The sequence below is a fragment of the Pogona vitticeps genome, chromosome 1 (genome assembly GCF_051106095.1).
Source record: "Pogona vitticeps strain Pit_001003342236 chromosome 1, PviZW2.1, whole genome shotgun sequence".
Classification (NCBI taxonomy): Eukaryota; Metazoa; Chordata; class Lepidosauria; order Squamata; family Agamidae; genus Pogona; species Pogona vitticeps.
In genome coordinates this window covers 183,680,476-183,701,390 of record NC_135783.1, presented here as the reverse complement: position 1 = coordinate 183,701,390, position 20,915 = coordinate 183,680,476, and the positions used below count along the sequence as shown (strand labels likewise).

Sequence of the window (20,915 nt, the reverse complement as noted above, 5' to 3'; positions counted from 1 at the left end):
GGGGCGGGGCTTTGCCTTCCAGCCGCGGAACCTGTTTGCGCAGTCAGGTTTCCCTAGGGAAGGTAGCACCCGAGAAGGCAGCCTGGTTTCCGTTTCCGGTTAAGCTGTCGGAAGGTCTGGCGAAGAAGTGTCATTGAAGTATAAGGTGCGGGTGAGAGCGATTTTCATTCTGTTTCCACCACCACCACCCCGGCAGTTGGTTTCTGGTTGGGTTTTTCAGACGAAGCCCCATTATCTGCCGTAATGTCAGGGGAGGGTCGCAGACGGGACTTGTACTGGGATGGCGAGTCTATCATGATGGTGCAGTAACTTAAAAACAAAGGCATTGTAACATTGACTGGTTCCCTCCTTGTAAAGAGTTATTCCTGTTTTCCAAAGTTGTTGTGAATAAACTCTGGAATTAGTGCTTCTTTGTCTTTCAGATGAATGGCAGGATAGTGTTATTATACAAAACTTCATATGAAAAGGTCGATGCTGAGGAAAAGCAGGTGTTGAATGGTCTTCTGAGTGCCCAGAAAAACATAACCCTAAAATTTGTAGCGTTATGTGATCAGACACAGAAAATAACCACGTTCTTGAAATATTTGGAGAAAGGAATTATATAATTCAAAAGTGATAAATATGCAGCCTGTGGTTCCAAACAGCTTCAGTCAATGTAGGCGAGAGGAAGGTATTACCAGAGTTCATTGCTAGCTTGCATTTCAGCCTAAAACAGCACAGTAATATGCTAATCTAGTTACTTATTAGCTAGATTGAATAGTTAATCTTGGTTGGATTAGAGTTTGCTGACCACAACCTGTCTTTTTCTTTTTTTCTCTCTTCTTTTCTTGCCATGGCAATAATATGAAGGAAAATAGAGGTTGAATTGGGATTGTGTAAAAACCACAAAACAAATCTTATGAGGTGGTATGTGAAGAATTGATTCCAGTCTTCAAATGTGCCAAGGGGCCATATGGCTCCCATTGAAAATGGCTAGTGTGGAGCCATAGCTCAGAGAGGTAGATGCGTTAGCTTGCTTCAGCAGTAACAAACAGAGATAGAAATAAAACTATTGTGGCGTTTTTAAAAATAAATGGGACATATCTGAAGAAGTGAATTTATGAAGGAATGAATAAAATAAATTTATTAGTATTAAAGGTGCTACAATATTTAGGTTTTTGTTGAGTCAGATTTGTTATCATAGCTTGTTTTTCAATGGCCTTTGCTTGTTTTCTGCACTGGAATTATTCACACATCAGTGGTATAATGTCAGTTCTGCATTCCACTCACCTCTTGTGTACTAAATATAAAGAATAGCATGGTTGGTGCATTGTCACTTTTTCCAAAATATAAAGATTTTTTTGCAAGAAATCTTTCTCATGTTTTAGCTCGCCCTAAGTATTGAATTACACTGTCAACACATCAGAATTTAAAAGAAATTAACATGATTATTTTGGGAAAGTGATTAGAAGGGAAAACTGTTATGAGAGTGATGATAGTATAAGAATCTGAAGTCCACCAACACTTTACTATTCCTTTAAAAAATAATTTATCCTGATTACCCTAGTACAGGCTTTAGCCTGCTCATTGTACATTGGAGGTCACAAGACCTGGCTTTACAGAAGCAGTCCAGTATTATTAATGAAGTAATCATCTTCAACTTATACTGTATGTTCATCTTTAAATAAATTTGTCCCCTGCACCCGCAGTGCTCAAGCTGCTAAAAACAGCTCAGCTGTGTTTCTGTTTCAGGTGAAATGGCTAAATATGAATTCCTCAGACCTGAAATAATGATAGTTGACAAGCCTTACTGTGAGAACTGAGTAGAATACACACATTGATGACATTCAGCTGTTCAACACTAGTATCGTTTGAGATAGTCCCTCATTCATCCTTCTTTAGCTTTTATTTCAGATGGGAATCTCTTTACCATTATTGTAGACTATAGTCAGTGATTACCTGTGATGGGTGCTTAAAACCTGTAACTGATGCTCAGCACAGTGTGTGCTATGTGGTGGAAATAGGGTATGACAGGCCACCAACACTTACACTACTTTGTGAACATTTGCATTGGTTTCACAGACTGGTTTTTGATTTATTAAATGTAAATAGCATTAAAGCTGTTTATGCATAAAGATTTTCTTCTTTGATCCCAGCGTAGTCTGGTTCAATGAAACATATGGAACTAACATTGGTCTGAAGGCAGATGTTACCTTTCTTCTGCTTTACAAACTGGGTACTTGCTTACACTACACTGGAGGAAGTGAAGTGTATGAGGGTGGTCCTTCATGATGAAAACAGCAATTAAAGTGATCAAATAGAGACTGTTAAATACCTAAAACAAAGCATCTTATGAAACCATACAAGTTAACAAATTTTATTTGACCTAGGCTTTTGTAGGTTGTAGCTCATTGCATCAGACAGATGGGCTGCAGTCCACAAAAACCTTGTGCCAAGTAACCAAATTCCCCCCCACCTCTGACTTGGAAAATCAGTTGAGGTGAATGGTTCCTAACTGAGGAATAGTCGGCATGTTATAGTGTAATGCTATTGTTGGGGTGGGATGCAGACAGGACCCATCACTTCAATTATTCTGGCTTGTAGGCTCTGCGTGGTCTTTGGTTCATCTCTGTGTTTGGGACTGTATGTTTTACTTCATTTTCACCTTACCTTGTGCCCTTTTACCAGTAAAACAACCCTGTGAGGTAAATTAGGCCGAGAGACAGTTTCTAACTGATGGTCTTCTAGTGATGTTTGTAAGCTGAAGGAGAATATAAACATCTCCATTTTTAAGTGTGACTCTTTAAAGACTTCACCACACTGACAGCAGTGGCAAGAAAGTCCTGCACCACCTCCATATGGGCAAAAGACTGACAGCAGCCTTCCTTTATGTCCCCACTATCTAGAATGTCAATTACTATAGCTTTTTTATCTTGTGATTGTCCAGAGACTTCAGCCAATTTAAAAGACAGAAACTCACTTCTGATGGTAGCTAGTGTGATAGGCGTATGTTACATTAATGTTTCAGCATTTCAGCTGACTTCCTATTGTCTCTAAAGGATAATTCAAGATGCTAGAGCATTGGTATAATCTGTAGTAACTCCACCTTGTAAAAGTTAGTGTTCTTGTTTTTCAATAAACGTTAACTCATTTATAAATGGTCATAAATATAAAACTGATTAAAGTACATTTGTTACTTGGCTGCGCAATCCTGTACGTGTTCAAACCTGAGTGTCATTGTTTATAGTGGCACTTATTCCACTATAAAGCTTTACTGCCTAAAATAAGTGTCAAAAAACAACTTGGTTATAATTTGACACTATTTGTGCTGTCAGCCCAATGTTTCAAGTCCTAGGTGAACTGTGGATGCAGGAGTATCAGGCAGGAGTTAGGATGGATGCAACATGTTACTTCTTTATCGAGATGTAGAATTCTACCCTTCATTTAAAAAAAAGTTAATCAAGAACATGAAGTCTTGTCAGAATACATTATGCCTTGGAAATATAAATTCCCATATGAAACTTGTGAAAATTCTCATTAAAATATACTTTCTGATCTATCATATGGACTGAAATATGCCAATTTAATTTATTAGTTACCTATTAGTTGCATAATTTAGGTCTCAGGATATGCAGACTCTCTTCTGGTGCTTGTCTTGCTTCAGTCAAATGCATATGCTACCATTAGAAAACCTCATTTTCTAATTTATTTTATATACAGTCCGGAGTATAACTAATGCAAGTCAGTACATCTTGTTCATAAAAATTGATGTTTCACTACTTTGCAGAGCAGCTCTTAGAATCCATGTTCTTTAAAGATTAATCGTAAAATCAACTGTTGCTTTTAAATAAATAAATAAATTTATTGTCATTGTAAGTCTATACACATAGTATACACATACAACGAAATTCACACAGACACTCAGAGACCACACCCACATGCACACACATAAAAAAAAATCCCCAAACACTCCCCCCCCCACTAAAATACAAGCATTTACATCATCCAACTGTTCACTACTGGTGGTCTTTAAAATCATTATTAAGTGCAATTATAGCTCTGGGATAAAAACTATTTAGAAAACATGTGGTCTGAGTCTTAATTGTTCTGCCAGACGGTAACAGTTCAAAGAAGTTGTAAGCAGGATGGGGAAAGTCTCTTAGGATGTTGTGTGACTTCCTCAGACAGCGGGATGTGAAGATGTCATCCAGGGTTGGTAGCTGGAGCCTGATGATATTCTGGGCAGTTTTAATGGTTCTCTGTAGAGCTTTTTCGTCCGCTACAAAGCTACTCCCAAACCATTCATCTTATATCCATGCATGATGTTACTATATACCTGATCCAAGGTATTTTTCCCTCTAGTGGGACAGTCTACATACAGTACTGATAAAACTTAGGGAGCTTATTTAAATGTGATTTAATGCAACATTTAACTAATGAATAACATATTGTTTAAAATGGCATGTTTTCTCTTGATCATAGTTATTTTTTTAAAAAGAATTCCTTGGGATCTGTCTGATTGCCATACTTTAGTGTGGTCAAATATTGAAACTCAAAGTGCTACCATATAACAAAGGGTTGCATTCTCATTGGCTTCCATTAAATGTTGTTAAAACAAATATATGAATGGTTACCATTCAAGCTGGGGTGGGTGGGTAAAACCAATCATGTACCTTTTCTGTTCTTCAATAAAAAGGGGAAAAAAAGATTCAATGGTGTATCTGTTATGCTCCCTTACCCAGTCCAGCAAAGGAGATTCCCAAGAGAACCAGTTCTCAAGACACTTTGGTAGATCAGGAATCATGAACCTCACTCGGATTAGCCATTAACAAAATAATCATGTGCTTAGGGCATTAGCAAAGGAAGGGGGCATCACAGTTTTTTTCAGTGCTGGATTTTCCATGGGCCATGGTGCAAACGGTGCATCTTCCTTAACTAACCATATCATCCATCCAAATCCTTTGGCTCTCTCCATCCCTCTCTCAAGAGCCCCAAGAAAACTACTTCCCTGCCTAAAGTAATTAAGTATGAACCAGTGAATGCGATGTCGGGAGATCTGTCTCTGTGGCCCAGTCCTGCCAAGGCCACAGCCGAGTACCGGGCAGTGGACCAGGGATTGGGGACTCCTGATTTAATCCATTGGGGTATATCCCCCCTTATAATTAGAAGCTGGAGTGAGTGAGACATTGTGGGATGGCAATTCTCATAAAATATTGCCAAGTTATGAAAGTTGTAGGGAAGATGCTTGCCCGTGTTGTGCTGAAGAGACTCCAGGTGCTTGCAGACAGAGTCTACCCAGAATCACAGTGTGGATTAGATCCACCATCGACATGGTATTTTCCTTCAAACAGTTGCAGGAGAAAGGTAGGGAACAATGACAGCCACTCTTTGTGGCCTTCATAGATTTCACAAAGGCCTTTGATTTGGTTAGCAGGGATAGCCTTTTTAAAATACTTCCCAAGATTGGATGTCCACCTTGACTCCTTAACATTGTCAGATCCTTTCATGAGGAAATGAAGGGCACTGTAGTTTTTGATGGCTCAACATCAGGTCCCTTTGACATCTGACGTGGAGTGAAACAGGGCTGTATCCTCGTGCCGACTCTGTTTGAGATCTTTTTTGCTGTCATGCTGAAGCATGCTTTTGGAAGTGCAACAGAAGGCATCTATCTCCAGACTAGATCAGATGGAAAGCTCTGTAATCACTCTAGATAAATATACCAGATGGGCGGGATATAAATCAAATCAAATCAAATCAAATCAAATCAAATAAATAAATAAATAAATAAATAATAGATTGAGAACAAAGACCAAAGTCGAATTGAAATGCATGTGGGACTTTCTCTTTGCCGATGATGCAGCTGTTGTTACCCATTCTGCTGAAGAGCTTCAACAACCTAGGAATCATTTTAGTAAGGCCTGCCAAGACTTTGGACTAACAATCAGCCTGAAGAAAACACAAGTCATGGGCCAGGGTGTGGACTCAACTCTCTCTATTACCATCTCTACACAAGAATTAGAGGTTTTTCATGATTTCGTGTACCTTGGCTCAAGGATCTCTGTCACTCTAGATGTCGAGCTGGATAAACGCATTGGCAAAGCAGCTACCATGTTCTCTGGACCAGTGGTTCCCAACCTTGGGCTTCCAGATGTTCTTGGATTGCAACTCCCAGAAGCCTTCACCAGCACCTCTGCTGGCCAGGATTTCTGGGAATTGAAGTCCAAAAACATCTGGAGGCCCAAGGTTGGGGACCACTGCTCTAGACTCACAAGGATAGCTCAATAAGAAGCTGATGACATATACCAAGATCCAGGTCTATAGAGCGTGTGTCCTGAGTACTCTTCTGTACTGCTGTGAGTCCTGGACCCTTTGGGCATGGCAGGAGATGAAGTTTAACATGTTCTATATGTGTTGTTTTTGATAAAATTTTGGTATCACCTGGCAGGACAAAGTTCCAAATAGAGTAATCCTAGATCGAGCTGGAATTTTTAGTATGTATACATTACTGAAGCAGCGACGTCTACGTTGGCTCAGGCATGTTGTGAGAATGGCTGACAGTCAGATTCCAAAAGATCTCCTGTATGGAGAATTAGGGCAGGGAAATCGCCCCAGAGGGAGACCACAGCTGCGATACAAGGATATCTGCAAGTGGGATGTGAAGGCCTTAGGAATGGACATCAACAGATGGGAAAATTTGACATCTGAGCGTTCAGCCTGGAGGCAGGCATTGCATCGCGGCCTCTCCCAATTCGAAGAGACCCTTGTTCAGCAGGCCGAGGCAAAGAGGCAGTCACGAAACCAGCAAAATCAGGGAGCTGGACAGGGGACAGATTGTATTGGTCTTCAGTGTGAAAGGGATTGTCACTCTCAAATTGGCCTTCTCAGCCACACTAGATGCTGTTTCAACTCCTCCATACAGAGCACGTTGCCATAGTCTCTTGAGACTGAAGGATGCCTACACACGATGAGAGTTGTGCCCCAACATTGCCTGCTTGTATTTGAAGTGTCTGGTTGGGCTTAGGCTTGTTTCATTTGCTTGTGTGGGACTTATACATGGAGCCAATTTTTGTTGTCTCCTCCTCGAGTCTTTCTGTGTAATTTTTTTTTCTATGATAGCTGCTTTGAGAGCCATTACAGATTGTCATTCCAGGCTGAAATATTCTGAAACAGGTTTCCCTGTGTTGCTCTTCCTGAGGTCAGATTTGTGTACATTTGTGCTTTTGCACAGGATTGTCCTTATGCAGACAGTAGAGGGGCACTGGTAGCAGACAGTGACATAAATCCCATTAGCAAATGACCCCGTGATATTGTGACTGACATTGCTGGGACCCTTGATAGTACCAACAGTGTAGATATGGGGGGAAAACTGGCACAGTCCTGTTCCTGTGTTAACGAATAATTTTCACTTTGTTCATTACCTGTATCTGGACTTGGACATGAATCTGACCATGACAGAATAAGGGGACATATATTTGCACTTCTGCATCTGAAGAAATGGCTTTTAATCCTTGAAAAGTCACACTGAAATACAACTATTAGTCTTTAAAGTGCTACAGTATTTGTCCTATTTTGTGTTTTGCTAAAGTGCTGAAACAGATCATCGTGACTATTTCTTTGCAAATTACTCAGAAGGAAGAATTTGAAAATTACTCAGAAGCAGGGTGAGGGAAAATCAATTATTTATGTTAAGATTGAATTGATTTAAATCACAATTTAAATTTTAAAATGATTTTTTAAAATTTAACTTATTAAAAAAATCCAATTAAAAAAATTTAACCATGATTTAAATAATAATTTAAATCAGTTTGATTTAAACCAAATCTACCTTGCTCTGAAGGAAGAATTTTATGTTGGGGTTGTAATCTTTCCCTGGCTGTTGCAGTCATTATGTTTTTGAGTCCTGAGCAAATAAAGATTGTATGTGAGTCACCCTAATGAATGGTTTATTGGACAACACTTATCAAGGGTCAACAAATCTACTTCAATGAAATCTTTGGAACTAATTTTCTACAGTATTCATAAATTGGAGGATTCAAAGTATGAATTCTCTGTTTTCCATATTTAACAAACCTTCCTCTTCACTACCCTACTATTTCATGATTTCAGTAAATCTGACTTTAAGATTGGGTGAAGTGTGTTGGAATGAAATTGGTGAACGGAGGGAAGATTTTCAGAGGGAATCTGACTTGGTTTACAAAAAGAACATGACTGGCAAGAGAAGGGTGCTCTCTTTTATAGCAAGGCTAGTCTTCCCATCCATTCAGTGGAAGTTATTAGTAGGCTTCAGGTACTATGTGTAAGTAGTACAAATGGAGCACCACTTAATAAATCCAGTTCCTCTCATTCCACTTCATTTCTTAAAGCAAGGTGGTCCAGTTGTTGCCAGTCTTTCAGAAACTCTGTTTGAAACATTATGTTATGAAAATCACAGAGGGCTTTTGTCATTAAAATACTCTGAATAATATAATTTTTCTTATGTGGCCATAGGGTGGAGTAGGGTGCACTTCTTATTGTTTTGCCAAAACATTGGTCTAGAAAATCCAGTTATTACTCCCAACTAGAATAGGCCCATTGAATCAATGGTATTTATATGCACGTTGACTTGCTAAATTCCCTTTAATTCAATGGGTCTGCTCAGGTTGGGTCTAATAATTGCATTTGGATCAATATATATTTGCACTGCTTATATACATTTGTAGAGTATATCTTCTTGATCTGCTTTTAAACTCTTTCTTCTAGAAACATGGGGCATGGAAAAGAACATGAGCATGGCAAACTACAGCTTCCCGATTACAGGCAGTGGAAGATAGAAGGTACTCCCCTGCAGACTGTCCAAGATAAGTTGGCTCGGCGAGGCCTCAGGGATCCCTGGCTTCGGTAAGAGCTGGCATGACTGCAATCTTCTATTTGCTCTAGTCAGGGTTGGGAACCTTTGGTAAAAGTTTGTGGGAGTTATAGTTCTACATACCTGGAGAGGCAAAGAACCCCATCCAAATAAAATCAATGCTCAAAAGTTCACTTCAGCAATGGCATCAAGTTAAAGTCTTAGAAATCTGCTTCAGAGCTTCTTGTCTCCCTACTGGAAGCTTCTCAACCGGCATTCAACAAAGGAAGAGTCTAGGACAATCATTGTCCACTTCTGAAGAAGTCTTTGTTATATTAGGAGGAAAGTAGGTTTGGTTGTATGATGTTACTATAGAGCTGTACAAAACTTATATAAACAACAACTGTGGTCTTTACAAGTATGAAAGTAAAATGCAGTTCTCCTTTAGTTCTAAACGAACAGGTGCAATCCTGTGCATGTCTGCTTAAATGTAAGTTTCATTGAGACGGATGAGACTTTACTGTGAGGTAAGTGTGCATAGGATGGTTCCCTAAAATCTATACAGTGATTCATTATATCTGTTTGCCAGATGTCTATTCTTGTTAAATTGCAAGCATTTATAGTTCTGAAAAATAAGTACCAAAGGATATTTGCAAGAAACAATATAGTTAAAATCCAGCAAAGTAATTTGATTTTGGATTATTTGAACAAATATTCCCATTAGGGCATTAAAATATGTCAAGAGCTATTCTTCCACAGACAACTTCATTTGAAACTGGCACCAGTAGCCCAATGTTTATAGTCGAGAATCATGGAAAATTATATGAAGCCTTGGAAATATAAGCATGGGGGTGTTTATTAAAGACCCTAGATTGTAGACAACAGTCTATACACACTTTGTATTGAAATGTTGCTTCAGAATCTGTCATTAAATTTCTAGGCAATGGGTTGAGTGGCAGAATTAACTTTTGGTCTTTGTATCTTCTCTAGCAATGAAGCATGGAGATACATGGGTGACTTTGCAAAACCTGCCACTTTGACAAGCGTCATATTCAGAGGTTTCAAGTGGGGATTTGCAGCTTTTGTGGTAGCTCTGGCAGTTGAGTATGCCCTTGATAGTCGAAAACAAGACAAAGATGAGGGGCATCACTGAAGATGTGTTTCTCCTGCATTAATTAGCCGTATGTTCTGTCTTTTCATTGGAAAATGCATATTAAAGTTTCACCATTCAGGAATGTCCATGTATGGTTTCTTGTGTCCTTGTTGAAGAAGGGATTGGAAAGGAAAAAAGATGACCCCTGCTTAGAAAACTTCAAGAGTCTAGTCAGTCTCCCATTGGGTTATTTTTCTTCTAAGAGCTGTGTTTCATTTAATTGGGAAGAATATAAATAAAGAAGGACAAACTTACATAGCTACTCACATTTCTGGGACCTCCCAGAAGCCCTTTATATTCTTGCTGTAGGTGGCTGTTATAAATACAATTGTTTCTCACATGCGTATCCTACTCTTTAACCGAAGAGCTTCTGCTTATCTTCACAGGGACCTTGTGAGGTAAGTTAGGCTAAAAGCAGTTAACTGGACCCTAAATCATCCAGTAAGATTTGCCATTTAAGTAGGGACTTGAGCCCAGGTTTCCTAAATCGAACATGCTCGTTCTTTTCCACACTGGTTTTCCAAAATGGTTCTTAGATGCACCCATGAGGCACATGCAGGTTTACATCAGGCAGGCAATATCTGTTGGGTTATTGAATGCATGACGTAAAAATCTTCAAACTATCATAGTTGTTGTGTGTAATACTATAATAAGTGAGGACTTTTTAGTCATATACAGATTAGGCTAAAATGGTTCTGATTCTGAAGATACTCTGTTCCTATCCTAGATTGGGGTTATGTTGCATTCTTCCTCATCCATTGCCTTCAAGAAATTCTGACTGGTATCATGTACTAGTGGCTATGAAGCTTTGGTGGCCGTTTTTCATTCAACTTCTGCTGCAACGCATTATAGTGCTTTATCTCCAAAACCTATGTGTCTTCTCAGACACATAGGTACTTCTCAGAGTGTACCATCCATCTCTTCAGAAAGAAGCGCCGGGGACACCTGTCGGGCATAGGAGAGGATTTACAAGGAATATGCATGGCAGGAGAGACAACAGAGAGTGTTGTTGTGGCAGGAAAGGAGAGGAGGATAAAAGGGGGAAAGGAAAGGAAAGGAGGGGGTTGCTGGATATTGAGGAAGGAGAGGTCAGAAAGTACTGTACAGAGAAAGTGGAGGAAAAGGAGGATCTAATAGAGTTGGTACAGGAAGACTCCTAGACAGGGGAATGGATAGAGTTTAAAGTGCCTAGAGATTTTGCAGAAAAAGAGTGGAAGAGGCAGATGTACAAAAAAAACCACCTTATTGGGGGGAAACAGAGGAAAGGAAGTGATTTCAAGCCTGGCAGCAACTAGAGGCACCATGGAGAGGGGGCAATCAGGCAACAGGGAATCCCGGGAGACCCCGTGGAACCAGTCCATTCAGACCCAAGTTGAGGAGAGATCCAGGAAAAAGGGCTTGGGAGCCACAGGTGGGCTGGACCTTTCACACACACCCCAGCAATGCTGTCTAGGCTGATGCCAGAAGTTTTGGGCACCACACCTAAATGGTATGGGCAAGTTTGGAATTCTTCTCCCCGCATGTTGAAGGGAAACTTGTTGGCATTTGATGATAACCAATGTTATGACCCAGCGTTGAAACAGGAGGTGGAGGTCTCAGTTAAGAAAGACCATGAGCAGATGTTACACAATAAAGATGCTTTATTGGAGAACCACGAGTTGCGTGACTTGTCTATGCATCACAACATTCAAGAAGGAGACAGAGGGGCTGAGAAGAATCACAATGGTTCTGTGTGGTTCTATTAGTATTCTTTTAAATAGCCTTTAATCCATTTGCCCTTTAAATTGTATTTTATATACTACTATGTGTTCATTTTTAATCTCAATCTGTTTTTAATCTTACCGTGAGCTGCCCTAATCCCAGTTTGAGAGAAAGGCAAGTGATAGAGAACAGTACTGAGAGAATGTTATTCAAATTGGAGGAGAGGAAGCGCCAGGTATTGCTGAACCCCAAGCTCCCTTGGCTCCAACCAGGATGGTACTCCAGCAATTTGTGAAGAATCCCAGCTTAACCATCCTGGTTTCTACACATCCTCCACTTTGAACTTGTTGATTTAAAAAAAGTAACAAATAAAGGAAACTAAAAATAATATATTAAAATGTTCTGAAATATGCGATGCAAATGTTGTTCCTATTCAAGAGTTAATTTTCTCATTTCTCCACACCTTTATTTCAACCCACGTTTCCCAGTGTCTGAACAAGATTTGGCACTATTCAGGCATTTGGAAAGCAGGTGGAGGTAAATGTGTGAGGAGGTGGACTGCTCTGGCCTCTCATACGAATATCCCTGCGCAGCTGGACTTAACAAGCATCCAGCCCTTGAGGTGGGACCTTCCATTCATGTATCTGGCAGCCTCACTCATCCTTCCAATCACTCCTGGAGCGCCACTCTCTTCCGACTCGGCTAGCCACTCTAGGTAGGGGGAGGGAGGACGAGCGAGTGGCCGGTCCAGCCCCAGGGGCCAGACCCTCCTTAACTCCAGCTATGTGGGGATATTCGTATACAAATACCCCCATTTCTAATGCTCATATCTGCTTTTTGAGATGTACAAAAGTAAACTTAGATGGTTTTATTAAGAAATACACTGGAGCTTGTTTATTGCATTCTGGAGTAATAAACTATACGATGTACAATCATTGTTCTTTTCTCTTTGGTAGATGGTTTTAATCAAAGTTCAGTCATTTTGGACAAAGCATTACCCCTTGAGAATATTCTTGAACCTCTTATGGCATTGAAATTTATAACTTGTACATTATATACAGTATGCAATAAAATTTAGAATAACATCTTATTCAGAATGCTGTAAGCAGAATGCTCCTTTAACAGCGAAAATTGTATGTTTAAAAAAGACTTCACAAAGCAAGGCAAGTTTTAGATTAAATGGGCCACATCATAAGAAGAGTGTTGGTATCCCTCTCAATATACGTAACGATTCTGTCAGAGAAATTAGTTTTATAATATTGTTTTTTAAACCGTTTGATTTATGTAGGAGGGAGGAAAAATCCTATTGCAGATACCACAAACGGTTCCTTTCTTTTGCTGTAACTGTAGCAACAACTGTCCTACAAATAGGCAGAGCTCTCTATAAGCAGGGACGTAATCACTTTACGGATCAGAGTTCACAAACACTGATAGCCACGGGGATCTACAGCTCTCACATGTTGGTAGCTGAGCACAGTAACAGGAGACCTTGTGCCAGACACAAGGAACTAAAAATAGAATGGTCGTCAGTCAGAACCAGAGGGCTGACAGGCTTTCTTGCTTGCGTTGTAGATGGGATATTTTAGCATATCTGTGGCTAGTGATGCACTGCACGCATTTTAGCTGAGCGAAAAAAGGAAAGCAAAAGCAAATTGACCTGTGCACTGCTTTCCCAATAAAAACCAACTGACATGGAAGGAGATAGTTGTTGAAATAGCTTGCCTGCAGGCCGCTTCCTTTTTAAATACCTTATTTTGCCAATAGTTTCCAAAGTGGCACTTCCATCTGCGCCTAGGAGCAGCTTGTGCAGATAGACTAGGCTTGATAACAGCTTCGAGACTGCCCTAGGGATGAGGGTGACTTTGAAAGATGTGCTTCATGAATGTTCTCACTGTGGGCATTCAAAAACATTCAAAAACAAAAAACTGCAGGGGTGTGTTAATCAGGTCCTATTTTGGGGATACAAGGCTACACTGGACAAAAGGTCTGTGCACTACATATATATGGCCTATGGACTGGATCACCGACCGGTGAAATGGCATTGAGGAAATCTTTGGTTTGTTTCATAAACAGCAGACCTGACTTGTTTTCTGTGGGCAAAACCGGCAGAGGATTTATCCCAGCCTGGACTTTGGCACAATGGAATGAGCAAAAAAAATTTAAAAATACTTGATTGCTATGGTAACAAGGCTTTGGCTGAACTGAAAGACAATGGAATGCTATGGACAAGCTACCAGGCTGGATACTTTCAATGGCCCCAGGCTCAGAGTCTACCTTCAGAAGAGACTATGGTCACTTTGTGCTCCACAGGACAAGGGGATGGTTTAGTCTCTGGGAATAAAGAAAGGCAGTGCAATGCACTTTCCCCCACCACAATTTGCCATCTGCCAATACAGAACTGAATTTTAGGGGTGAAAGTAAAGAAACTAGCCAGAATACAGAAAAATTAGGGACATTAGGTGATTGTCGCTTGGAACAAAGGAACTCAGAGAGTCACACTCATACACACTCACATGCAGATGCTTTTCAGTTCACTTCTTTTTATGTTATTTTTCCTTTTGTAAATTTTGTCTGATCTGGGGCTTTGGGGCCTTAGTTTATTTGATTCTGAGAAAAGGTTCAGTTTTTACAATGGGTTAGATTGCACCTTACGGGAGATTCTACACCTCCCTTATTGTTTTCTTTTATGTACTTATTTGAGAGAGAGAGATATATATATTTTAATATTTTATTTTACATTTTTCCCTTCTGATTTTCCTGTTTGGATTCTCCTGGATCAATTTTCCTGCACATTTACCTACATCTTCAGGAACTTGTGCCTTCTAATACTGAAGGTCTTTCTTTCTCAGTCTGTAGGCCAAAGACTGATGAGCTTCAACTACAGGGCTGATAGAACGTTGGGGCAAATATAGTATTTTATAAAGGGCTGACTGCGGCCAATTTTGCATAACTCTAATTTCACCTGATACTTTAATACAGGCTGGTCTTCTTTCCTTCTTTCATTTAATCATTGCATTGCATGGTGTTAATAATTCATTGATTTTCATCCGATTCTTTCTATACTGTGCCTTTATTTTGTGGATCTTATTCATTGTCTGTCGGCTATGACTTAAATATATCTTCAAATTAATTGGGCCCGTGAATAGCCTCAGGTCATCTCTAGTTACCCATTTCGCCCACTGGGGCAAATGAAGGGTCTCATTTTCTAGGGGCAGTTGGGGTGCCTGAGAGTCCAAAAAGATGTGCCTTAGGGCTGTCCTTTGCTCACCCCGTACAACAGTGAGAGCTGAAGACTGCTTTAGAGATGAATATGAGATCATACATACAGTATCCTGAGCTACCTTTTCCTTTTGAGTCAGAGCTCCTGTGTACCAGCCTGCTGCAGGACAATTCCAAATTTTGCAGAAGTACCTTTCTCTCTGCCAGCAGTTTCATTATTTGTTGGGAAGCGTTTATGATAACTACTTCCTCTGAAAGGAGGCTTAAGGTATAAGAACTGACAACTTATGTAACTGTTATGCTGTAAACTGCTAGTTCTTGCAATGTGAAATGCTTACATATATCTGAATGACAAGGGAACAGATGCATGTAAATCCTGCGTCATTCCTAGGATCCAGTGATATGTATTTTAAGAATAAATTCTTATGATGATAGGAAACAGCCTTCATGCATCATCTGAAGGACAATCTATTGGACAAAAAAAACCCAGGCAAAGGTATATTTATAAAATTATGGCTAAAGGATTGTTCCTTCACTGCAGGTCACTTAATAATTAGGAGAACAGAATACATAGCAAACATTGTATCTCCATCTCTAAATATCTGAAATGCTATCACACAGAATACGAAGGAGACTCATTCTTGGCTGATCTATCAAAAGAGATAAAACATTTAGTTCAGGTACTGCTAGAAGGAACGTCCTAATTTTAAGACTTCTTCAATACAGGGAATAGATTGTTCCAGGAGGTGGTGGCAGGCTCCCCTTTAATGGAAAAACCTATGCAGATTCCAGGCAGACAGGTGTCACCAGCCATCTGCCAAGAATGCCATTGTTACATCTTGCAGGGTAGAATCCTATGCTGAACAAAGGGACTGAGGGAGATGACCTTTTAAGTCCCATCCAATTCTGTAACTTGAAACAAACTGAGAGTTGCTGCATGACTAAAAGAAGGAAATCCTTCACCTCAGGATGGGCAGAATGCTACCATCACCCCTCTGGATATTCATGTCCTGCAGGCGTTGCCTTCTCCTTGCCTGTCACCCTGGTTGACACCAGGCTGTAGAACAAGAATCGAAGGAGAAGGAAGACCTACCATCAGCCTTCCAGAAAAGCCAGCTCCATTGGGCTTTGCTCCTCGCAACTGTCATTCATCAGCCATTTAACCCAGACAAGGAACCTCATAATGTTAAGAACACATGCCAGCGTTTTCTGTTTTTTCTCTCTCTCTCTTTTCCCTCCCTAAACCTTTTCTTTTGGTCTTTCGGATTATGAACTTGAGTACAGGGGCTGTCCTGTATTTTGTAATTCAGTGTTGCAGCTTTTCCAACTGTGCAGTGCTATATACATTTTACATGGGGCTGGACAGTCCACTTATGATTGTGCTGCTGCCACAACCGTTGCAAAGCCTTCCATTGGCTCAGGAGATCGCGTTCAGCTCACCACTCCTGGCAGGAGGTGGGCCGACAAGCCTCTCTGCCAGGTCAAAGAGTGGCTTGCCAAACACGATTTCTGAAGCCATTGGAAGGCTCTGCGGCGGTTGCAGCAGCAGCACAATTGTGAGTGGACTGTCTGGCCCTCGTTATCTCCACCTGTGGGGGGATATTCTTATACAAATACAAATACCCCCATCTCTAGTTATGATAGCTAAATGGAAGCACCATCTGTTCAGTGGCGAATCTCAGAGCATTACATGCTAGTTCAAAATACTGTAACAGTCAAAGACACTCTTCCTTCTAATCTAAGTTGAGGTTTCTTTGAAGTGTCTAGTTGGCCTCTGTAACTCTGCCTCGAGAGATAACCACATTGTTAAGCAAGGGAACCATAGAACCAACACCACTGGGATCTACACAACATTATCTACTTTTTGAGCGACTTCAGGATGCTAAAATGAGATGTTACCAACATACAAGGTGTCAACAAATTTATAGCAAAGCATTTTAAAATGGTACTGTCTTTGATCTTCTTCCCCATTATAGAAAAACAAATTATTTGCTACAGTTCATCTGAAGGATGCCTATCTCCATACCACTATTAATTAATTACATCATTCATTCGTTCATTCATTTTCCATGGGAACACACTTTTGAATACCATCGATCCATCTGTGGCACTGAGTGTTTACCAAGCGATCAGCAGTCATTGCATCAGATCTATGAAAAAGAGGCATAGTCCTGATTTGCTACACCAAAGGTTTAGTTGTTGCACCACCAGACATCATTTCCTTACTCATCTCAATATCACCTGTACCTCTTTTCAGTTTGGTCCTTGTATCAACACTGACCACTTTCTCCAACACAAGACATTATAGTCATAGAAGCCAGGTAAATATGATATTGAGCACTTGCCACCATTCCAGAAGACAAGGCACTTAGGATGATCACTATAATGTACTGTATTCCATAACATCAAATGAAAAGTGAGAACAGTATATGTATTCACACTTCTTGGTCTCATGGCATCCATCATTGCACCCCTAGGCTTCACAGAGCTCCAGATACATCCTCTACAGTTCTGGTTCCTACAACATGCATGTCCACTCAGTTCTAAAACACCATGTCTAATTGGTTGCTCCCTTCAGCATCCTCTTCCTCCAAGGATGGGACAACATGAACCGCCTTTTCTCAGTACGCCTTTCACCTTCCACAACCTTGCCTCACAGTTAGAACAAATGCCGCTTCCATTAGAGAGATTATTGCCTCAAACATGGTATTCAACCTCAATGGACACCAAAGGGGCAAATCATCATATAAACACCCTTGAGCTACTGGATCTGAACCCAGCCAAAGCCTGTCTGTTGATTCTGACTGGTAGCAAAGCCTAGGTAGCTATTAACAACTCTACAACTATTTGCTACATTTAAAAAAAACGGGGTGGGGGGTGGGGGTGGGAAGAGAGACTTGTTCCAAAACCTTACTGGACCTCACCTTTTGCCTTTGGTATCACTGCATCCAGGATCAAATTTATCCAGTAGCAGTGCTAGCAAGTTGAATTATCTGGAGAATCTCCTCAGATCTCCACAGAACGTTAATGAATAAAAGTTTCATCCTTGACTTCTTAATCAGCTGTTTGTTGTGTGGGGAGAACTTCAGATTTGCTTCAGTGTCCAATGCAAGGCTGCAACTGTACTGAGGGAAAAACAGCTGTGCTTTCTGCTCCTCCTGTATGTCACAACAAATGCTTTATTGATTATCTCTTTGGATGGATGAGATCAGTTCAAAGTACTGGTCGTGACCTATACATTCTATAAGGCTCAGGTCCAGGCTATTGGAAGGGTCACATCAGCCCATATTAAACTCCCTAGCTTCTGAGATCTTCTGGGGAGGCTCTTCCCTCAGGCCCACTACCCGCACAAGGTTACTGTATTTGGTGAGGACATAAGAGAGGGGCCTTTTAAATCTCTACTCCCAGGCTGTGGGATGTTCTCACCAGGAGGCCAGGTTAGCCCTTCGCTCTTGTCCTGTTTGATTTGTTCAACTGTAAGTAATTAAAACTTTTATTTTTTTTTCCTATTAATGTCTCAGAGTGAATTATTGAGACCTTAAGTGTTAGTTAATGAGAAAGGGGATAGACTACTCTGGGGAACATGAAAGTACCGTATTCTGCTCTGTGAATCCCTGAACTTCTGCTGTGCAGCTAGAGGAATTTAACTCCAAACTGCTGCTCTTCTGATACATGCACATAGGAAGGCCAGGGCTCCTGCCAGACCACTTTCTATCTAGAAATTTCTAGAACACACAGACAGCCACTCAAAAAGAGAAATGTTACAGGTAACCACCTGTTTTTATCTCCCAGATACCCAAAGGAAAGTTTCCTGTGCTCTCAACTGACCCCCGAGGTAAGATTAAGTCACTTCTCACCATTCGGTCATTCACAGAAAGGCTGAGCACATGCAACCCAACCGAATTGCTCCTCTCACTGTCGGGTTTCAAATCCATCCTTCCAAAGTTTCATGCTCACAAACTCTCTTCACATAATGTTGAGAGGATCACAGGCCTTACATATGTTTTTAATTTGCCCACGCTTTTGACCTTAAGTGGGTCTGCTGAAGCCTCGCACTGCTCTTTCATCGCTTACTAAGTACTGCCGTTTTAAAGATGCTCATATTTTTCTTTTACAGCCGGTAGTGTTTCATGTTATCAGCCACAGTTTGTTCCAGTATTGGAAAAAAAGCAGGGGAGGGGAATATTGGCCTAGATCCAACATGAGGTGGATGTCTGGTTGCCAGAGTGACAGGGATTCTCTTCCGTCTTAACTCCAGCCTTCTGCACCAATAAAACACCAACTCTGCACACTTTTTAAAAACAACCTTACTGCCTCGTCTAAGACATGCGCCTGGCAAAAGTCATCTTGCCAAGAATTTTACATCTAAGAATATCCTCCTGGCAAATCCCATCTTGCCATGAAGATTTGGACTTTGGGTACTTACCTGGAAGAAGTGGGATTTACCCAGGAAAGCTCCCATTGTGTGTGATTTTTTTTTATTAGTGGTCTATAAAGGTATCATTTCTTCTTGCATCAACTCTGAAGGGTTTCCCTGCTGTGTGAAACAGATTTTCAAAGTGCAAAAGGAGCTGAAGCAGGGGATTATACCAAAGGCAAAAAGGTGAGGTCTTTTCCTCTTCTGTTGATGGAAGCAATTGCATCTGTACTATAGCTACAGGCATACCTTAGTTTACAAATTTAATACGTTCTCTGGGACGTTTCATATTGCAAAAAAATTGCAAACTGAAACATGGTTTCCCATAGGAACACATGCATGGGGGCAGACCTATAAACCTCCCAGGCGCAATGCATCCTGGGGAAACTTGCTTTGTATTGCGAAAAAAAATTGTGAACTGAAGCATTATTTTCAATGGATTTTCTTTCATAAACTGAAAATTATGTTAACCGAGGTGTTCGTAAACTGAGGTATGCCTCTATTAGAATAATGGCAATACTAGAGAGTGCAATGCAGAAAGAAGTTAAAGCAACCACTAATAACACTTAAAAAGAACATTATGATTAAAATGCAAAAGCAAAACTTAGAAACACTATTAAAATATATATTGCTAACAATTCTTAAGTTTTTTAAAAGTAAATCAAGGTGACCCAACATACGAATGCCCATGACAGGGATAGACAAGCTTCTTCAAGGCTCAAATACAATCTGCTAGATTCTCCAAACATTCCTTTTTAAAAAAAAAAAATCGGCTCAGGATGTCCCCCCTTAGCCCCTAGAGAACAGGGGCAATTTTGTGAAGCATTAAGTAACTTAACACTTCTGTAAGTTCTTGATTTCCAGTGCAATGCAGAGACAAGTTAAACCAAAGCAAACGGTGCTGAAGCAACGTAGGTCTAATGAGTTTAACTGGAGAAGACAAACATTCATTTGAATGTTTAGAACTTGATTAGCTGGACTTTGGAGTACAGAAATGGTTAATAATTTCTAACGTGTAAATATTTGTGATTAGGGATGGAATGTTTAAGTATGCAACACAGGGAAACCAAACTACAGTTTAACAGTTAAACACATTCAAATCAATCCGTCAATACTGTATTGTTTGACATTTATGAAACAATAACTTATTTAACATCAATTGGATGTAAAAAGGGGTCAGTATTCCTCATTCCTTTTCAGAACCAGTTACTTAACTCTTTACACCTCCCTGGGTGGACACTTTCAACATTTCTCTTCAGTAGTATTGCTACCTATAAAGGCCTTTTCTCAAACCTGACTCTTAATGCTCACATGAGGATTGGGGGGAAAAAACCACTTGTACAGTACAGTACCTGGATTAGTTTCCTAAGTGAGCTGTTGAATCCTATTTTCGTTACACGGTGTGTTAAAACAGTAGCTTGGTTGGGTCCCTGAAGAACTGTATGGTTTTTAAATGTTGCAGTTTAGAATTTCTGGTAAAATTCATTTTTGCTACTCAGTAGCAGTACAGAGATCCACAAAGGCAAATAACTTCACGTTCCCCAGAGTCCACCCCTTTCTCACTAACTAGCACTTAAGTCTCACTAATTAACTCTGAGACATTTGTTGGAGAAAGTGTTAAA

The 20,915-nt window shown here is 40.3% G+C and overlaps 1 protein-coding gene across 4 annotated transcripts; it reads left to right on the top strand.

Annotated features, from left to right (window-relative positions):
- The first annotated feature begins 5 nt into the window (after window positions 1–5).
- Window positions 6–10,038, top strand: NDUFB3 (NADH:ubiquinone oxidoreductase subunit B3). Of its 4 annotated transcripts, XM_020811771.3 has the most exons (4): window positions 72–145; window positions 850–998; window positions 8,719–8,856; window positions 9,794–10,038. In XM_020811771.3, exons 3-4 carry the CDS (start codon window positions 8,723–8,725, stop codon window positions 9,954–9,956), a joined length of 297 nt encoding a protein of 98 aa, XP_020667430.1. In that variant the 5' UTR covers window positions 72–145; window positions 850–998; window positions 8,719–8,722; the 3' UTR covers window positions 9,957–10,038. The 4 variants fall into 4 exon arrangements, with proteins under 4 accessions (XP_020667428.1, XP_020667429.1, XP_020667430.1 ...); XM_020811769.3 differs by lacking the exon at window positions 850–998 and having other exon boundaries at window positions 6–145; XM_020811770.3 differs by lacking the exon at window positions 850–998 and having other exon boundaries at window positions 21–151.
- Window positions 10,039–20,915: the final 10,877 nt, after the last annotated feature.